The following is a 20,399-nucleotide window of genomic DNA, read 5'->3' on the forward strand; positions in this document are numbered from 1 at the left end:
ATTATTATTATTATTATTAGCAATGGAGATTGAACCCAGGGGCATTCTACCTCTGAACTACACCCCCAGCATTTTTTTTTTTTTAACTTTGAAACAAGTTCTCACTAGGTTCCTAAGAGCCTTGATAAATTGCGAAGGCTGGCCTCAAATGTGTGATCCACCTGTCTCAATCTCCCAAGTACTAGGATTACAGGCATGCCACACTTGGCTTGAATGCAAACAAATAAAGTTGGTATCAGCCATGGTGGTGCACTCTTGTAATCCAAGTACTTGGGAGGCTGAGACAGAAGGATCTCATCAAATTGAAATCAAGCCAGAGCAACTTAGCAAGGCTCTCAGCAACTATATTTCTCAAGGTTCTTGCTGCCTTCTTTAGCAGCATTTGATGGAGGATCTTTTATATGCATTTGTAACAGGGCAGATTGCAGATCCTTTTTAAAATCTTAAACCATGTACCAAAATTTTGGTTGAAATTGTAGGATAAGTTAAATGCATTCTATTAACCAATATGAGTATATTTCTATAAGCATAGTTATGTTGAAATAAAGTTTTAAAAAGCAAAAAAATAAAAATAAAATAAATAAAAATTAAAAATAGGGTTGAGGGTGTAACCTAGAGGTAGAATGTACCGGGGTTTCAATCCCTGTACCTCAAACAACAACAACAAACAAACAAAAACACAAGGTCTCACATGCACAGAATTTCTGTGCATGCAAAGCTCCCACTTGGCACACAGGACATTTATGCAAATAACCATCCTCTTCATTAAACAGGAATTCAAAGAGTTGCCACAGTTTGAGAAAAATAAATGTATGAAAAGTATTTAAATGGAGCACACCAAGAAATTTCAGATACCAAAAGAGAAAAGGTGTGTGGGAGGGAATCACTGGGAAAAATTAAAAAAGAGAGCACTTTAGTTTTCTAACATAAGTTCCCTCCTTCACCTTCCCCAAACCAAAAACTTCTTTAGTTCTCTTTTTTTTTGTATTTTTTTTTAATTTTTATTGGTGCGTTGTAATCATACATCACATTGGAATACAAGACTTGAGAGGATATACAAGCCCACATCATCCAATTAGCCCTCATCCAGTCCCCATCCCATTCTCTCCCCCTCCCTCAAGTTCTTTTTTTTTTTTTTTAACTTTGCTTTAATTGCTAAAAGGAAAACTGAATCAAAACAAAAAGAGAACAGTGTCAGACTTGAGTGGTGCCCGCAGGAGCAGGGTCACATTCCATTGCAAGAGTGGCCCATACTTGCCAGGGAGACCCCTGCGAGCCACACAGGAGGCCCCAGCCAGGCCCTAATGCTCCCTAGTGGCCAGGATGATGTCACTTTGGATAGAAGAGGTGGGAGGCAGAACTCCCCAGCCCAAAGCATTCTCTTTCCACATAAATACGGTGTGGTGCTAGGATGGGACAAAAGAAACCTGAAGGTACAATTACCTCCAAATAAGTGGGGAAACTAAGCTTCATTCTTCCCTGAAAAACTAAGAGCAATAAGTTTAACAATAATTATAAGCAAGTGTGTGTGTGTGTGTGTGTGTGTGTGTGTGTGTGTGTGTGTGTGTTATTGGGAATGGAATCCAGGGGCATTTTACCTCCAAGCTACACTCCTAGCCCTATTTTATTTTTTGTTTTATTTTGACACAGGATATCCCTAAATTGCCTAGGGCCTTGCAAAACTACGGGGGCTGGTTTTGAACCTGAGATTCTCCTGTCTCGCCTCTCAAATACTAGGGACTACCGAGGTATGTCTCCACGCCTGGCTTCTTTTTCTTTTCAAAGGAAGATAACCAATAGTTTAATATTAACTTAAAAAATCTTGCTTTATTTTGACTTATCCTAAATGCCAATCTAAAAAAAAAAAATGCCTTGTTAAGTAACGCTGTCTGTCTCCCTATGAGATCAGATTGTGGAAGGTTCCACTGTGCTCTGGGTGAAAGCTCCAGGCAGCAGCAGGGAGGGCTCCTTCTACTTGAAGGAGGTGTTTTCTCTTCCTCCTGCACGCACAGTCTCCTGGTTCACTCTACCACAAAACCCTCTGATCAAATATTTTCATTCAAAATGAAGCCTAACTTCAAAATTATACTAACAGTGGGCAATAAAACAAAGTTCCTGTAATGACAGAGAGCTGATAAGGAAAGATGTAGGATTGAAGGAGGGTAATAAAGAATCCCTCTTTTTGAAAATGAGCCTGAAAATAAGTATATTATTGAGTTCATAAGAACTTAAAGTACTGATTAAGCACACATATCCAGGTAAACTGAAACCTCATCCTTGAAATTTTTTGCTCCCCTATTCAGTACCATTATTTTAACCTTGGATGAAAAGTTTTCTCAAATGAGTAATTCAGCTTCCTACCTTTTTTTTTCTTCTGGTACCAGAAATTGAACTCAGGGCATTCCATCTCTGAGCTACATGCCCAGCTTATTCTATTCTATTTTATATTATATTATATTTTATTTTATTTTGAAACAGGGTCAATAAATTGATGAGGCTGACCTGGAACCTGAGATGGTCCTGTTTCAGCCTCCTAAGCCTCTAATCCCTGCCTCTGAGATTAAACAACACTTTGGAATCCCTTTGTGCTGAGTCCAGGCTAATTTTTTAAATGCCAGTGCTTGCAGAAGCCTGTTTCAGGTGACATTCCAGGACAAGCAGCATGAACAGCCCGTATGACAAGGTCCTGGACCACCATCCTTTGGGAGGGCCAGGCTTTGCTCTCTCCTCTCTGTCAGGTCATCGGGTATCTGGCCGTGACCCGTTGGCCTCTGCCTGGAAGCCATTCACCAAGATGTGGGAGATAGAGATGACCAATTTTGTTGACAGAGACTGGAATGAGAGGCAAAAGGCTCTACCTATGTTGGCAGTTCACGTGAAGGCATGAAAGGCGTGCTTTCTGGCATCCACACTTTGAGCCAGGTTCTTTACCTTGTCTTGGGAATGTTTGCCAGGGAGGAGCCTGAATGGAAATATTCAAGAACAGGAGCTCTCAGGTCAGACTGCTGGGGTCTGGTCCCGAATTCTCTCTCCATAGAGATGTGTGACATGTACAAAGTAGTTCTTACTGAGAGTGGTGCTTGGGTAAGCTAGCAGGTACTCAGTCAGTCCAAGCCACACACATGCGTGTCCTGTTTGCTTCTGTCTGGCTGCATTCTCCAAAGCTGAGGTTGTATGGTTTTAAGACCCCTGGAGAATTCAAGCTGCCATATTCTGCTTGATTTTCTTATATAAACTTTCTGGTCCCTACTGCCTAAAGTCCTATATAATCCTCCACGTACCTACCAAATGGCTCCATAGTAGCCATGCACAAATCAAAACCTATTGCACCTTTAGTACTACATGAGAGACAGACAGGAAGATTGGAGGTTCCAGATGAGCCTCAGCAATTTAAATTGAGAATGTTTAAAAAAAATGGAGCTGGGAGTGTGGCTCAGAAGTAGAATGCCCATGAATTTAATCCCTATTACCAATAAACAAACAAACAAAAACATGGACACCTATTGCCATGGCAGAGTATGTTGGGAAGTAGGCCCTTGGGAAGTAATTAGGGCCTGGGGGAGGAACCCTCATGTATGGGATTAGTACTCTTTAAGAAGAAGACTCTATATAGAGTTCCCTCAACCCTTATACCATGTGAGAACACAACAAGAAGGTGTGATCTGTGAACAAGAAAGGAGGTCCTTAGGAGACACTGGATCTGCCTGCACTTTGATACCAGACTTCTTAAACTTCAGAACAGTGAGAAGTTCATTTTTTTCAGTGCTGAGGATAAAACCCAAGACCTTAAGCATGCTGTGCAAGTACTCTACCATTGAGTCCCACCCCTAAGCCCTAAGACACCCATTCTTAATGTTATATCTACAGTTAAGAGAAAGAGTTCATCTTTCAGGTGGGGTAACTCTTGGAGCTGCCTCTATCAGAAAAGAAACACAAACTCAAAAATTAGAATAGTAAAGAGAAAAATTCTGATCTGAATTTTTTCCCACTGCCCAAGTCTCAAACCCAGGAAGAGCACCAACATCTCTAAGGAATTGTTTCTTAGTGACCAGCATGTCAGGTTTGCCCAAGTGAGTGGATTCCATTCACTGAAAATGGTATCAGTGTTCAGAGAGCATCCCATTCCTCATAAGCCCAAGCTTCCATCAGAGCTGAAACATAAACTCTCTGCTCATCCAGTTCTGAACCACCACCATCCTGGAGAAAACAACCTCATGAACATCATTCTATTGCTCCTTATAGCTCTGACTTCTATCACCCAGATCGAACCAGACCACCAGAAGGTCAGGTAAAGGACTATGTCATCTCTGCCTATGGCACAGTATCACAGCTTCTAATTTTATGCCAGGAAAACTAAGTACAATCTGTTACTCTACTATGAACAAATGTTATTGATGTTTTTACTCTGCAAAGCCTCTTATGGTAATGATGGGGAGATGAAGATAAGAGTAACAGTCAGGCTTCCATATCCACAGGCTTCACATCTGTAAATCAACCAACCATGGATAAGAACTATTCAGAAAAAAATAGTATCTGTGCTAAACATGTATAGAGTTGTTTTTCTTGTCATTATTCCCTAAAAATATAGTGCAACAACTATTCACGTGGCATTCAATTTTTACTCAGTATTCAAATTCTACATCATTTTATTTTCTAAGCGTATTTATATTTTGGGAGTACTGGGGATTGAACCCAAGGGTATTCTACCCTCAAGACTGATTTTTATTTTTTAAATTTAAAACAGGATCTGGGATCACAGGTGTGCAACTCTGCACCTGGCTTTATACCATTTTATACAAGGAAATGAAACATCATGAATTTACGTATCCCCTAGGGACCACGGAGCCAATCACCCTCAGATCCTGAGGAAGGACTGCAATTTGAAGGATAATACACCTGAGAAATCTGTCTTATATTCTCATGTTAGAAATGGACTTATGTCTTCTGAGAAACTGATAAGCAACTTCCTTCCAAATGGCAAGAATGAGGTATATGGCCTGCCAGGGCATGAGGTATGTGGCCCTCCTGGCTGTCAGGTAACTCAGGGCATGTTTGTAGCTCAGCCACAGCAGTGATGAAGGTTTCTGTGGTCCCCACATTCCTGACCTTGATTTCTTCTTCTAATATTTTGCCTCTGATTTTCTACTTGACAATTATTTTACTACCGGTATGCTTCTGGTAGGTCTCCTCAAATGGTTTTCCAATAAAAGGAGAAGAAATAAATCTATGCCTATAAAATGGCTCAGGTGGAGTTAATTCAAGAAAAACATTTTGTTGATGGACATACATAGACAGTGGGTTATACCAGGGTTCCTAACCTGGGTGTATGAATGAGCTTCCAAGAAAACCTGAACCTTTTGCTAAAGAATGCACAATGATGGATGACTGCATTTTATTCCTAGGTCTGCAGCTTGCATGAGTCTCCAAAAGTTAAGAAACACTGCTCTAGGACTCTCTGGCAGAAAGAAACTAACAATCTTGGCAAATCTAAGTGGAGCAAGAAAAGAAAGGAGGGAGGTATAACAAAGGACTGAGTCAGCCCTGGGCTTATCCCAACCCAGCACTTCTGTGTGTGAGCAGTCTTCCTTATCCAAGCTGGACCATGGCATTATTCGTTTAGTTGCATATTAACCTACCAGATGGTCTGTTGTAGTTAACAAGGGTCGGCTGCTGTTGCTGCTGTTGCTGCTGCTGCTGTTGCTGCTGCTGCTGTTGCTGCTGCTGCTGTTGCTGTTGCTGCTGCTGTTGCTGCATGCCAGGCAACGTCCTTTTCCCCTGGACAGCAAGCTGCAGTGTTTCGGGGAGGGGCTGGCCCCGGGCCAGCATTTTATAAGCCAAAATCTGAGCTCGAAGCTGATGTAGCTGGACAGGACTGAAAGGCGAGGGACCTCTGTTGGTCTGGTTCATGGCCTGTGGATCACCTGGGATGAGAGGCCCTGGCTGGCTCGGTGGCATCTGGGGTGGGGTTGGGCCTCCTCCAGATAGAGGGCTGGAGACGTGTTCTGGAGCTCCCAATGGAGATGGGTGCGGTGACATATAACCTAAGATGAAACACAAGGAGGTCACAGGCTGCTCCCGAGGACTGAAAGACAGGCATTCCTGAATACTCTGATAAATTTTTAAAACAAGACTGTATAGTAAATACATACAGTTCAAGGGTCTTTATATATATAATCTGAAATTTGAAATTTTCTAGTAGTCATATTAAAAAGTAAAAAAAAAAACAAGTTAATTGTGTGTTCGTGTATGTGTGTGAATTGTGTGTGTGTTACTAAGGATTGAATCCAAGGTTATTCTACCTCTGAACTATACACTCAGCCAGATTTTTTATTCTTTTATTTTGAAACAGGGTTTCACTAAGTTGCAGAGGGCGTCACTAAGTATCTGAAGCTGGCCAAGAACCCAGATCCTCCTGTCTCAGCCTCCCAAGTACTGGGATTGCAAGTGGGTGCCACTATGCCTGGCTGGTAAGATTAATTTTAATGACAAAGCTTATTTAGGTTAACATATCCAAAATATTTGCATTTCAAAATGGAAAAATCACCAATGAGCTAGTTTGTATTTCTGTTGATGTTAGCTAAGTCTTTGAAATCCAGTGAGTAGTTTGCATCCACAGCACGTCTAAAATTTTGACTAGTCGCATTCCAAGTGATCGACAGCTGCTTATACCTTAGAAGGCAGACTGTTAGTGGCTGTTGGACACCTAAAGAAAAGGTATAAGCAGATAGTGCTATATACTAAAAGCAGCCTCAACCTACAGAATAAGACCTGAAGAAATGTACTATATCTCAGTGGGGTGGAATGAAGAGTGTCTCACAGGAAGAAGAAATATCACCTAGTTTATTTTTGTTTATTTATTTATTTATTTATTTATTTTTGGTGGTACTGGGGTTCCTAGAAACCCTTCTACCTCCAGGCTACACTCCCAGACCTATTTTTATATTTTTATTTGGAAACAGGGTCTCTTAAGCCAGCGAGGCTGATTTCAAATCTGCATGATCCTCCTGTCTCTGCCTCCCAAGCGCGGGGATTACAAGTGTGCACCACCACGCCCAGCCCACCTAGTTTATTATTATACATTACAAGTACTATGCAATTACCAAGGACCTCACAGTGTCCCTAGTTAGCACTGTGCAAGGAACTATAGACACAACCTCCATTGAGTTAGACCAAGAAAAGGCTTATCCAAGGACAGAGGGCAGGTGACTTAGTTGAGAGGTGCAGGAACACTGGAAGGGGTATGGAAAGAAACTATAAGGAAGGGAAGGTGGCCATGTGAGAAGAGTATTACCAAGCCAGCTCTACAGTGAGTCCTGAAGATTTATCCACTGCAGAAGCTCTGGGATATGAGGGAAATAAACTGCCTCCGATTATCCCAAGGAAGGGGTGAGGAAGCTGGGGTATTTAGACTCACTCAGCCATTGGTTGTTAACACTGGCTACTCTAAGGCTCGGGGGATCACTGTTCTCCTGAGGCCTGTTCTGTCGTTGGTCAGGTGGGTGTTGGCAAGTGGAAATAAATCAAGAGGGGGATTCTGGCCAATGGAAATCAGGTAGGTGGGGGAACAGAAATGTTGAGGAGACCCAAGGGTAAAGGAGAGAGCATACACTGTTACATCAGTCCTTGCTACAACCCTAAGGGAGAGGCACTATTATACTTTTTGAAGTAAGAAAACTGAAGCCCAGAGAATAAGGAGGTTTCGAGTAATTCTTAGCAGTTCCAAGATTTAAAACAAGTTCTCTCTGGTTTCGATGTATATGCTAGTCCCATGATCTAACATAAGTTTTGTTGTGCAAAAGTAAGTACCTTAAAGTTTCTAATTATATTACATAATAATGAAAGTTTAGATTATAAGAGATCTAAGTGGAAATTTGTTAGCATTTTTCTTGGGGAACAAAAATCAAAATGGGTGAAAATTTTAAGGCACTTAATTCAGGAGATGAACTGTGTAGCCTGGCCAAAGAATTTCTAGAAAACCTATGACTGAGCATTGTTGAAAGGAGATCCAAGATGAAGGAGAGAACAAAGTGGCCTACAGCAATTCAAATGGCTGCCCAAGTTCAAACCAAGTGCTAGTTAATGTGAAAGGTGTCCCAAAACACAATATGGCATCATGTGTGTGCCTATTTAATTATAATAGGTACACACTATAATAGGTGTGTATAATAGGTGCCTATTATATTTACTGTGTAATATTTATAATATAATATAATAAAATTATAATATAATATTTATACTGTGTGTACCTATTTAATTATAATAGGTACACACAGTATAATAGGTGCCTATTATAATTAAATAGGCACCATTATAATATATTACCATTATAATAAAGCTCCTCACACAGGTGTTTGTTCAATAGGTATCGTATGTTTGAACCTATGTCAAATTTGGACAGAAAGAGGTCTGTGTATCTGTTTGCGATCACAGAGACCCATGTGAGCACTGTTGACTGGGGATTCACTGTCACCATTCATAAGACCAGAGCAAATAAGGAATACAGTTACTTTTATCTCCAATTTTCATTTGGAGAGGGAAATTTAGCATGATCTCCTGAGACAAAAATGGGTTTTGTTCTGTCATTTGGTAAGAAACAGAACTCCATTCTGGGAACTCCTACCCCGGAGAAAAATGGAAGAACTGTTAAATCTCATTCCCCAAATCCCTACTCCATCAGGAAGCACAAAAACCTCGTAGCAATTGGAGTTCTATTTAGTTGTTTATGTACGTACAATAATCAAGAAATTCCCCTAGAAATCGGACTGCGAGACTAGCAGAACCTCAAATCCCAACATGTGGATATTACTAAGAATAAACATTTAAAGGATATCAGTAACACATTCTTAACTTTTGTCATTAATATTCTTCCTTCCTAATGACCATTATGTTTTCAGTCTGGAATGTTCTGCAGAAAGTTCTGGTAAAGGCTTGGTTCCAGTGCAGCAACGTGCAGAGGTGGGAACTTCAGGAAATGATTGGATCATGAAGTCTCTGATCTCATTCATGGATCAATCCATTGATAGATTCACAATGTGGTGGCATTTGGGGGAAGTGGTAGGAACTGTAGAAGGCGGGACCTTATTGAAAAGAGTGGGTCCTTAGGGATGTGCCAGTGGGGACTGTATCTTCTCCCAGGCCCCTTCCTTTCTAGCTCTTGGACTCTCTCTCAATAGCTCTTCTTCTCTCTCTCCTCTCTCCCTTCCCCTCTCTCTCCCTCTTCTCTCTTTTCTCTTTCCCTCCCCTGTCTCCTCTCTCTCTCTTTCCCTCTCTCTTTCTCAGTGAGCAGCTTTGTGTTGCCTTACCCTTCCTCCATGATGTTCTGCCTCACCACAGGCCCAGAAGCACTGAAAATCCTGAGCCAAAATAAATCTTTCCTCCTTTGAGTTATTTTTCTCAGGCCTTTGGTCACAGAGATGAAAAGCTTACAGACACAATGAGGCTCAATAGTGAGGCTGGCTAAAGTGGTAGTTTGTTCATGATGACATCCATCTAGCCAACCCTGAATCTACCACAAGGGGGAACATCTTTCCACTTCAGAAATTTACATTTTCATAACGGAAGGGATACTACCAGGAGTGAAAACAGCTCGTGTATGCCCTGATGTCTGGTCTTTCCCATTTCCTAAGTTTTGCAAGTCATAGGATGCCTGATACAATGCAAAATATGAGGTGATCCAATCTATACTCAACTACATAGCTCTGCTTATCAAAACAATCATTTATTGTGTGGTACTAAGAATTGAACCCAGTAGCATTCTAGCTATGAATTATACTCCCAGCTCTATTTTATTTTTTAGGTTGTAACAGGGTCTCGCAAAGTGGCTGAAGGCTTCACTAAAATGCTGAGGATGGCTTCAACCCTGAGATCCTTTAGTTTCAACCTCCCAAGTAGTGGGATTACACACACACAACACCACACCCAGCTCAAATCACTCTTGTTAAGTATGAAGTTCACCTGGTAAAAGGTGAGATGGTTCCCTCGAACAGAGAAACACAGACTCTTAGAAGAGAACCTGGGCGCTGAAAATCCATTGCCAAGAAATTTTACCTCAAATTTGTTAAGAAGGAAATTAAGAATAGAATAAAAATCATTTTCCAGAATTAATCAATACAGTGAGATTTTACCTCAAATCTGATAAGAAGAAACTGGGGGTGGGAAGAATTATTTCCCAGAATTCAAAGAAGATGTTAATAGAATCATTCTGTCACCGTGTGACATTAAAAATGTGACAGTGTCTCAGCTACAGAGAGATTTTTTTCCTACATGAGTAGCATTCCATAAAACCTGAGGAAAAACAGAATCTAAATGATGCAACAACATAACATATTTTGGTAATTATCTTTCTTTGAGAAAACAGAGTGAAGAAATTGCCTGAGAGTGAATATACATTTATCTGAGGATGACAATATTGATGCAGATTCTGCTATTTCTGATTTTCTCATTTAAATGTAGTCCAAAAGTGGCAGTTTGCCACCTGGTCTTCAAGGGCCACTATCTCCCCAGTTTCACCTTGCCTCCAAGAGAAGCCCTAACCTCTCTCCTATTAATAAACTCACACTTATAAGTGCCAATTTTATATGAACTTCTTCTACACAAGCATACCCATCCAATATTATATACGTGCCTAAGATGGCTTTTTCTATCCAATGCACTAAAAAATAAACAATGTTATCATTGGGACCATAAGGTGCACAATTCAGTATTTATTGAAGGAAATGGTTTTGCTTCCCAACCAATACCTTAAAATAACCTAATAGGTTGCTAGGTAGTTAAAGCCAGCAGCCTTTTGATCGGTACCACACCTGTTTTGTACCTGCGTGTTTATAAATGGCTTTATACAATGGAGTTTTTAAAAGATATACACTATTATCAAGTCTAAATTTTTTAGATTATTATATAGAATAGGATTACATTATGCCAATACAGCTTTATTCAAAAATATACCTTTAAATAACTTATAATCCTTAGCTTACAATGCAATCTACTATTTCAGAGGGTACTATTATATGTTAATTCTGATCCCACCAAATGAAAACCTCTGCATTTTTAAGTAATTGTAACTTATAAAACTTAGATCAAAATTGAAATCTATTAAAATCACCGACTTTTAAATACATGGGTTTATTCTTTTCCCAACTGGACAAAACTTACTATCCATCCAATACATACTAGATACCTAGTCAACTGCTGGAGAGTTCAAGACAAATAAGACATCATTCTTAAGTTCAGGAGGGGAACTAAGCCATCATAAAAGTTTTAAGAGAAATAAAGGCAAAACTGCTTTCAATTACAATTTGTATATTTGAGATGTTTTGTCGGTGAGTTTTTCCTATAACCTCGCTACTAGAGTTACCGCAATTCCAGGAGCAGAGAAAACAAGCACCTGGCTTTAAGAATCACTGCATGAAACTCATCTAGAGAGTTAAAAACATAATCTACATTTGCTCTACGAACACACCTGGCCCTCAGAATTTGAAATGATACTCTCAGAAGTGTTGTCTTAAATCGCTGCTAACACCAAATAGGTCAATTTTTTCTTCCTGTACTGCAAAAAGCTGCAATGCTTCAGCCTGCGTTTCTGACACGGTCAAGATCCTATGAGTCACCCGAAACAATTATGCCCAAATGAAATATTAGCAGAGAGGCCTTCTGATGCCTCTGTCATCTGTCTATTTATATTTCAAAAGGAAAACAACCCTGATTACATTTTTCTAAACCCTTACGTCCAAAAATTTTCCCTCCAGCTGGATGTGGTGGCACACACCTGTAATCTCAGTACATGGGAGGCTGAGATCAAAGGAAAGCAAGTTCAAGGCCAGCGTCAGAAACTTAGCAAGACTCAGCAACCTAGCAAGACCATGTTTCAAAACAAAATATAAAAAGGGGGCCGGGTATGGTGGAATATGCCTGTAATCCCAGTACTTGGGAGGCTAAGACAAGCGGATTGAAGGTTTGAGGCCAGCCTCAGCAACTTATCAAGACTCCGTTTCAAAATTTAAAAAATAAAAAAAGGCTGGGGCTTTATCTCAGAGGTAGAATGCCCCTGATTTCAATCTTCAATCTCCTATGTCAAAAAAGGGGGTAGGGGTGAGGGAACAAAAAGGTAGAATGCCTCTGGGTTCAATATTCAGAACCATACACACACAATATATATATATATATATATATATATATATATATATATATATATCCCTCCAGGAAATGGATGTCTCACTATGAATGGAGAAAAAACTCACATATACCTAATTACACAAGAGTATATACAAAACACATAAATAGTAAGCCTCAAATTAGAATATCTACATTATCAATGTCAATTACTACTAGATTAATGCATAACCCTCACATGTGGAAATGACCATGAACTGATTATGAAATTGGGCCATAGTGTATTTAAAAGGCTTTCAAGTATCTTAGTGTAAATTCAATCATAATAAAAGAGGACACATAAAACATAACAAAAATATACATTATATTGTTTTGGCCACTGTTGCGAATTGAATTGTGTCCCCTCCCATATGCTGATGCCCCAACCCCTTGTACTTGTGAATGTGACCCACTTTAGAATGTAAGAAGATGCAATTAAGATGATGTCATACTGGATTAGGGGAGACCTACTCCAAGGATAGTGTCCTTATAATAGAGAAAAATCTGAACACTGAGACAGACACATAGGAAAAATAGCCCATGGAAACTGAGGCAAAGCACCGGGTGACTCCCCCACAAGCCCAGGAATGCTAAGGACCACTGGCACCCCCAGATGCTGGGAAGAAGCAAAGAAGGAGAGGCGTGCCCCTGATGGCACCCTGATTTTTAGTTTTTAGCCTCCAGAACTGTGAGCGAATAAATTTGTATTGTTTCAAGCCACATCTGCTTGAAAGATGTGTTATGGAAACAGTAGGAAAACAATATAGCAACCCACCAGCAATGACAGGCAATTTCACTGCCAGAAAATGCCACCTTACATATAAGTGTATAACCCAAGGGACACAGGTGGATCGTATTGCCTTCACATTTACACTCTTGTTGGCAGGCAGGTCTGGATTCTCTTTCTGGACCTGTCACTAACTAGATGTGAAAACTTTGTGAAACAAAGTAAATTCTCTGAGTAGGCTTCCCATTTATAATACAGGGGTAACATCATTGACCTTACACAATCATAGTAAGGATTCTGGATAAGGTATATAAAACACTCTGCACCATGCTTGGACACAGGCAAGATAGTAAAATTACTAGGGCTTTGCCAGTCATGATGGTGCACATCTGTAATCCCAGTACTTGGGAGGCCGAGACAAGAGGATGCCAGGTTCAAGGACAGGCTTAGCAACGTAATGAGTCCCTCAACAACCTAGTGAAACCTTGTTTCAAAACAAAACATAAAAAGGACAGGAGGTATACCTCAGAGGTAAAGCACTAGGGCTTTGAAAATAAAACTTTCCATATAAATTATAATGTTGTATAGCTTTCTATAAGGAAAAGAAACCTGTGGGATTCAAACTTTCTTAGACACATTACTGGTAAATCATTTAAAAATATCTGAAAGGAAAGACTGAGAGACTGTGGTATACAACCACTTGGGTGTACAGCAGACACAAACCTTGGCTGTGCTGATCCATTGGACTCTGGGGTGGGGCCATTCCCGGGTGAGGTGGTCGCATACCAGTGCCCTTCATGGATCCACAATGGATATCTTCTACAATCCCCTTTTCATGCATCCCATCGATGGGCTAAAACATTGAAAGGGCATCAGTTAGATATTTCTTTAAGGTACAATACTTCTCCATCTGGAGTTTTAAGACTCCGCCCGAACGCCTTCAACAGCATGGTACCATTATTTATTACATATTCTACAGTCATATTTTATGTCTCAGAGGTGGGAGCAAAAATATCCAGTACCAAAAAATATATATATATAAAATCATATATCAACAGGATCAGCAAAAGACATCTTTAAGTCAAAAGTTAAAGCTTTAAAAGGTGTTGATGTTTTCTCTTTAGTCAATGTTACAACCTGCCAATAACAAATGAAATCTTGTTCAAAAGGTAGACATATATAAATTATTTTTCCATACCCTTTATATAGTCTTGAATCCTGTCATATCAGTTGAATTCAGTCTGAAGCCTGAAGGAAGACGATTTGAAATATCTGTGATGATATTTTTGAGTATGTGTGTAAATTTTTTTCCCATCGGAGAGGAAGGAACTACAGAAAGTTGAAACCAGAAGGTTCCATGGCAGTTGGGAAGAGAGGAACAGACAGGGCAGAGAATCAAATGGGGGTGAAAATGTAAAAGGGAGGGATATGAAACAGAGAAAACCATACTCCAGACAGGAGAAAGACTAGAAGAGGTTAAAGGCACAGTTTGGAAATAATGAATAGAAGAACTAGATCCAGAACTTATGGCCTAGTATATGACAGACACACGTTAAATAGCTATTGGACCGACATTAATCCAATCCAGAATTAGGCAACAGAGCATATGTTCGAGAAAGAAAAAGCCTATCCCCCTCCCCAAACTGTAATGGCAATTTTCAAGACGGCCTGAAAAGAATATTTCCAGGAGTTTATAGAAACCAAATGACTTCAAGCAAGAAAGTATGAGTGTTTGCAGTTTTGGAGAAAAGAAAGTTAATTTCTGCAGAGTCAAAAGCAGGCACTTGAAAAGAGGAAAAATTTACCATAAAGAGGATGCTCAGAAGAAAAATGGGAAGAATGTGGTATAAAGAGTGTCACTGAGTCTGTTAAATAGTAATAATAGAGAGGAAATCAAAGCAAGACAGCAGATGTATTTAGGCCACTTGTTTATTTATTTCCAGTCCTGTTGAAAAGCAAAAAGCTGAGGCTCAGAGGGAGGAAAGAGGAGGAGGACGAGGAAGAAAGACGCCTATAAAAAGCACGCAGGCAAGAAAAGGCATCTGGTCAGCAGGTGTGAGCGCCAGCATTCAGCCAGGTTCCGCCGCGTGGAGCTACCCAGGAGCTGCCACCAGCAGCCAGCGGGAGAGAGATGTTCATGACTGCAGAACGCAGGGGAAGGGCAACATAAAGCAGCACAAAAGCGGGTAGGCAACGTGAAAAAGGTGCCACTGAAGTGGCGGGTAACAAAACTAGAAGAGATCAGAAGACATAATAATTAGCAGGATGCGGTGGTGCATAACTGGAATCCCAGGACTTGGGAGGCTGACACAGGAGGATTGCAGGTTCGCAGCCAGCCTCAGCAACTTAGCCAGGCCCTCTGCAACTTAGTGAGACCCTGTTTCAAAATAAAAAATAAAAAAAAAGCAGGGCTCTGGATGTAGCTCAGAGGTACAGTGCCCCTGGGTTCAACCCCAGTATCACAAAAAGAAAAGGATATGAATAAGCCAACCCTCTAAGAAAATAGGACAGGGCCCACCCAACACTTAATTTTTCAATACTTAAATAAAAAAGAAAGGACAGCTAAATATCTCCTTCACATTTTATCTTTCATTTTGAAGGTGAAACATCCATTTCCAAGCCATTCTGTAATCTGTCACTAATATGGACCAGGAGAGACAGATCAGATTTAGAATACAGCTCCCAAATTATCCTAAACACCAGATAACTGAATGGCTTCAGGATGTTAATAGGTCCCCGTAAGATATGATATGGAAAACAAGCATCTTTATTTCTCTAGATATGTGACAACCTAAAATTGAATTTTAAAAGAGAAGCTGGGCTTGGTGGCGCATGCTTCTAATCCCGGCACTCGAGAGGCTGAGACAGGAGGATCACAAGGGTTCGAAGCCAGCCTCAGCTACTTAGTGAGGCTCCCAGCAACTTATTGAGACCCTGTTTCCAAATAAAATATAAAAGGTCTGGGAGTATAACCTGGAGGTAGAAAGCCTCTGGGTTCTACCCCCAGTACCACAAAAAAAAAAAAAAAAAAAAAAGAGAGAGAGGAAAGGCTGGGCACGGTGGTGTACATCTGTAATCCCAGTACTTGGGAGGCTACGGAGAAGAGGACTGCAGGTTCAAGGGCAGCCTCAGCAAGTAGCAAGACTCTCGCCAACCTAGTAAGATCTTGTTTCAAAATAAAATAGAGTGTAGCTTGAAGGTAGAATGCCTCTAGGTTCAAGCCGGGCGTGGTGGCGCACGCTTGTAATCCCCGCGCTTAGGAGGCAGAGACAGGAGGATCGCGCAGGTTCGAAGCCAGCCTTGTGCACTGGCTGAGGAGACCCTGTTTCCAAATAAAGATGTAAAAATAGGTCTGGGAGTGTAGCCCAGAGGTAGAAGAGCTTCCAGGAACCCCAGTACCACACACACACAAAAAAGAATGCCTCTAGGTTCAATCCCTAGTATCACACACACACACACACACACACACACACACACACACACACTTAGAAAAAAGAAAAAGAATTTGAGGGTACTGCATGGCTAGTCATGCTATATTACTAAATAGAGGAAGTAATGAAGAATGGCAATATGAATTAGTAATGAAGAATGGCAATATAGAGGAAGTAATGAAGAATAGCAATATGATTCTATTATAGCAAAAGACAAAGAAAAAAACCCTAACACCTGTGTATAGATATCTGTGCTAGGATGGCACTTTCAGTGAACATGGAGAAAAGGGGAGAAACGCATGTACAAGGAGCTGTTACCTGGGTTATACCAGGATTCACTGTTTGCTTTATCTCAATAGCATTTCACTTTCCAAAATAAGCATATATCACTTTCTTGATATGAAAGTCATCATATACTTTTTTTTTTTTTCACGGTACCGGGATGAAACCTAGGGGCACTGTACCTCCGAGCAACACCTCAGCCCTATTTTTTATTCTTTATTTTTTGAAACAGGGTCTCACTGATCCAAAGGGCTCCCTCACTAAGTAGCTGAGGCTGTCCGCGAACCGCCATCCTCCTATCTCAGCCTCTCAAATGCTGGGATTACAAGTGTGCGCCACCACACCTGGCTCCTCATATAACATTAAAAAAAAAAAAAAAATGGATCTTCCAGTTAGGCACAGTGACACATGCCTATAATCCCAGTACTTGCAAGGCTGAAACAGGAGGACCACAGATTAAAGGCCAGCCCTTGGTAACACAGTGAAACCCTATTTCAAAAAAAAAAAAAAAAAAAAAAAATTTAAAAAGCGCTGTGGGTGGAGCTACCCTGGGTTCAATCCCCATTACAAATAAATAAACAAATAATGGATCTTTCCTTTAAGGCTTCCATGTCCTGGCTTAAAACTGACCTAAAGTCCCGCAATTGAGTCACACAAACTTTTGTAATAACTGTTTTGTTTTAAGCTCGTATCCACTGTATGTCTATTATGATGGTTCACATATTAGCTTGACTATGCTGCAAGATGTCTAGATATAGGGTTAAATATTTCTGGGTGTAACTGGGAAGGTGTTTCAGGATGTGATTAGCATTTGAATTAGAACCAATTCACAGAGATGGAGGGTCTGATTAGAATGAAAAGAGAGAAGAAGAAGTTGCATGGCTTTTTTTTTCTTTTTTCTTTCTTTCTTTCTTTTTTTTTTTTTTGATACAGGGGATTGAACCCAGTGGCAGGCATTCCACAAGCTACCCCACCAGTCCTTTTTATTTTTTTATTTTGAAACAGGGTCTCCACATATAAGTTGCTGAAGGTCTCCCTGAATTGCTGAGGCTAGTTTCAAACTCTGCAGATCCTTCTGTCTCACCCTCCCAGTACCAGGATTACAGGCCAGGACCCTGAGGCCGAGGCGGCCTCCAGACTCAGACACCTCAGTCTGGGACTTGGCCCTTCTTCCATTGCCCTTGGGCTAAGATTTCCAGCATTAACTCCCTGGTTCTCAGGCCTCTGGACTCAGACTGGAAGGACACCACCAGCCCTTCTCAGTCTCCAGCTTGCTGACTGCAAACTGTAGGGCTACTCAGCCTCCATAACTGAATGAGTCGATTTCTGCTAATACATTTCTTTATATCTTCCCTTGGTTCGGTTTCTCCAGAGAACCCTTATATAGCTGCTGAATATCAAGGGACACCCCCAGCTGTGAAGTCATCCAAAGGGCTATAAAACCTCTGCTAGTCTCATGTGTACTGTCCTCAGACATTTTCTTTGGCTACTGCTAAATTTCAAAGCAAATTATTGCAGAGGATCTTGTTGAGCCTAAAATGTCTGCTCTCTCTCCCTCATCTCTCCTATGAGGGAACAATGCCAAATTGTACCAATGTGATCATTCTCACAGCAAAAATGTGTGTCTCATAAATAGAGGATCATTATAATTTTAGTCCAGAAACAAACAGCTGGACCTGAGCTCCGCAAAATCAGAGTCCTCTTCCAAAACCAGAATAGACTACTTCACAGAGAGGCAACGGTATGCATTTTAAGGATTCCCTAGAAACAATTTAATTTCAATAAAGGCTTTTTATTATCTTTAGAAACTCTTTCCTTTTAGTCTTAGCTATCTAATTTTTAAAAAGCAAATGTCAACATTTTTAGGGAAGAATAATTTCCAATATGTTAATTTGTAGATAAGTTACTTAACATAGATAGTCGGGGGGAAAAAACTTATTCGCTAATACACTTATTCACCAAGGCGAAATACCTTCAACCCACAAATCACAGAACCTGTCAGAATTGCATAGTTTTAGTATTTTAGAAAGCCAACATCTGATCTTCATGACTGGTACATCAGTAGTAATAAAAGTACCTCAGGATGTACATTTTTAGTAACATACAAGATATATAAAAAAGATCTAACTTAATTTCTCCTGTTAGCAAGAATAGCGTAAAAAAGATGCCGATTATTAGAAACATTATCCATCCATGATGCAGAGGACGAGATAAAACAGGAGAATAGACTCTAACCTTATGCAGCTGATGTGTGCCTTCCTGTGGGAAGTCGGAAGAGCCCATTGTTGGCATAGGATGCGAAACGCTAGGCGGTCCAGGACTTGGCCCCATCATACTGTGGACGGAACCTGGGGATGGTCCTGGTCCTGGACTGGGTCCAAGAATTGGTCCAGGGGAGGGCCCGGGCCCCGGCGAGGGCCCGGGATGGGGCATCGCAGCAGGGTCTGTGGGTGTTGACATCTATGTCTCCTGTCTCTGCCAGTCCGTAGAGTGGTACTGAGTTGAAAGGCAGGAAAGAAACAAAACAAAAAGAATGTTTTAAACATGATGTTAGGATCAGAATAAAACAGTTGTTAGCATTTCATGGTGCCATTTCTATAACAAACATCAAACGGACCTGCCCTGACTAGTCCAGATGTTTGAGTGAGTGTGACATATAGCTGCCTGGCCCAGTTTTTATCAAGACCACTTGTTTAAAACACACACACACACACACACTCTCTCTCTCTCTCTCTCTCTCTCTCTCTCTCTCTCTCTGATTAATTTCCAGAAAGATATAAATCATCTAAGATATGAGACTCACTGGAGATACTGAAATTTAGCACATAAGCAGAATCTAAACAAGTTTTAAATTTATTACTAAAGTCAACAGATGCTCTCCATTACATACTGGCTCATGCACCTTTTATGTCATTAACTCCCCAAAGCCACTAGAATGGAAAACCCTTTAAACATATCCAACCAAGACCCATTTTTATAAGTCGACACACATTAAAAAAAAACTTCAGAGAATTCCAGGTAGTTAAAAGAGGAAAAAATCATATGTTGAGAATTAAAGAAAAGTCCCAATCATGGAAAAAGGAGAAGCTATAGAAATCAGACAAATAGTGGTTCAAATACTTCCACACAAATTACCAGCTTATACCAGGCACGGTGGTGCACACCTGTAATCCCAGCATTTGGGAGGCTGAGATAGGAGGATCTGCTGCTCATGGCAAGCCTCAACTACTCAGTGAGGCCCTTTGCAACTCAGTGAACCCGTTTCAAAATAAAGAATAAAAGGGCTGGGGGTATAGCTCAGAGGTAGAATGCCTCTGGGTTCCATCCCCAGTACCACAAAAATAAATAAATAAATAAATAAATAAATAAATAAATAAATAAATAAATAGGGCTGAGGGTGTAGCTTGGAGGTAGAATACCCCTGGGTTCAATCCCCAGTACCACACACAAAAAAATGAGAATAAAAACTAAATAAATAAATGCAATGGTATGTGTAAGAAACACAGCTATGTGCCTGGCATAACAAATGGCTAATCTTCCTTACCTACATTTCATCCCACCATCTCAGTGCCATTTCTTTAACCAGACTGAAATGATCAGAAGGGACAGTGTAACGTGGTCCTCGTGCCATATAATTAATTGAAGCAGAGACCACTAGGACAGTTAAGGCCAGCAATTTGACCCAGGCCTTGCTCAGGTCAAGGATCCTGGGGAAAAGCTGTCCCCGACTACTGGTGATTATCAGACATTGTGGCTCTCCCATTTCAGCAGAGCAAGAGTCCATCACCCATGTTTCTGGGCATCTCCAGTGG

General features: G+C 40.6%; 1 protein-coding gene across 3 annotated transcripts in view; it reads right to left on the bottom strand.

Annotated features, from left to right (window-relative positions):
- The window catches only part of SMARCA2 (SWI/SNF related BAF chromatin remodeling complex subunit ATPase 2), a gene marked incomplete at both ends in the record, with an annotated part of 188,879 nt that extends 169,823 nt beyond the window's left edge, over positions 1-19,056 (bottom strand). For 2 of the 3 annotated variants that reach the window (XM_080709567.1, XM_080709566.1), the window contains 3 exons: positions 5,637-6,041; positions 13,598-13,727; positions 18,823-19,047. In XM_080709567.1, the coding sequence (XP_080565693.1) occupies positions 5,637-6,041; positions 13,598-13,727; positions 18,823-19,047 (760 nt within the window). Of the gene's footprint in view, positions 1-5,636; positions 6,042-13,597; positions 13,728-18,822 lie in introns of all 3 variants that reach the window. The other variant, XM_080709568.1, reaches the window with a different exon arrangement.
- Positions 19,057-20,399: the final 1,343 nt, after the last annotated feature.

Source organism: Muscardinus avellanarius, assembly GCF_963383645.1.
Source record: "Muscardinus avellanarius genome assembly, chromosome: 13".
Classification (NCBI taxonomy): Eukaryota; Metazoa; Chordata; class Mammalia; order Rodentia; family Gliridae; genus Muscardinus; species Muscardinus avellanarius.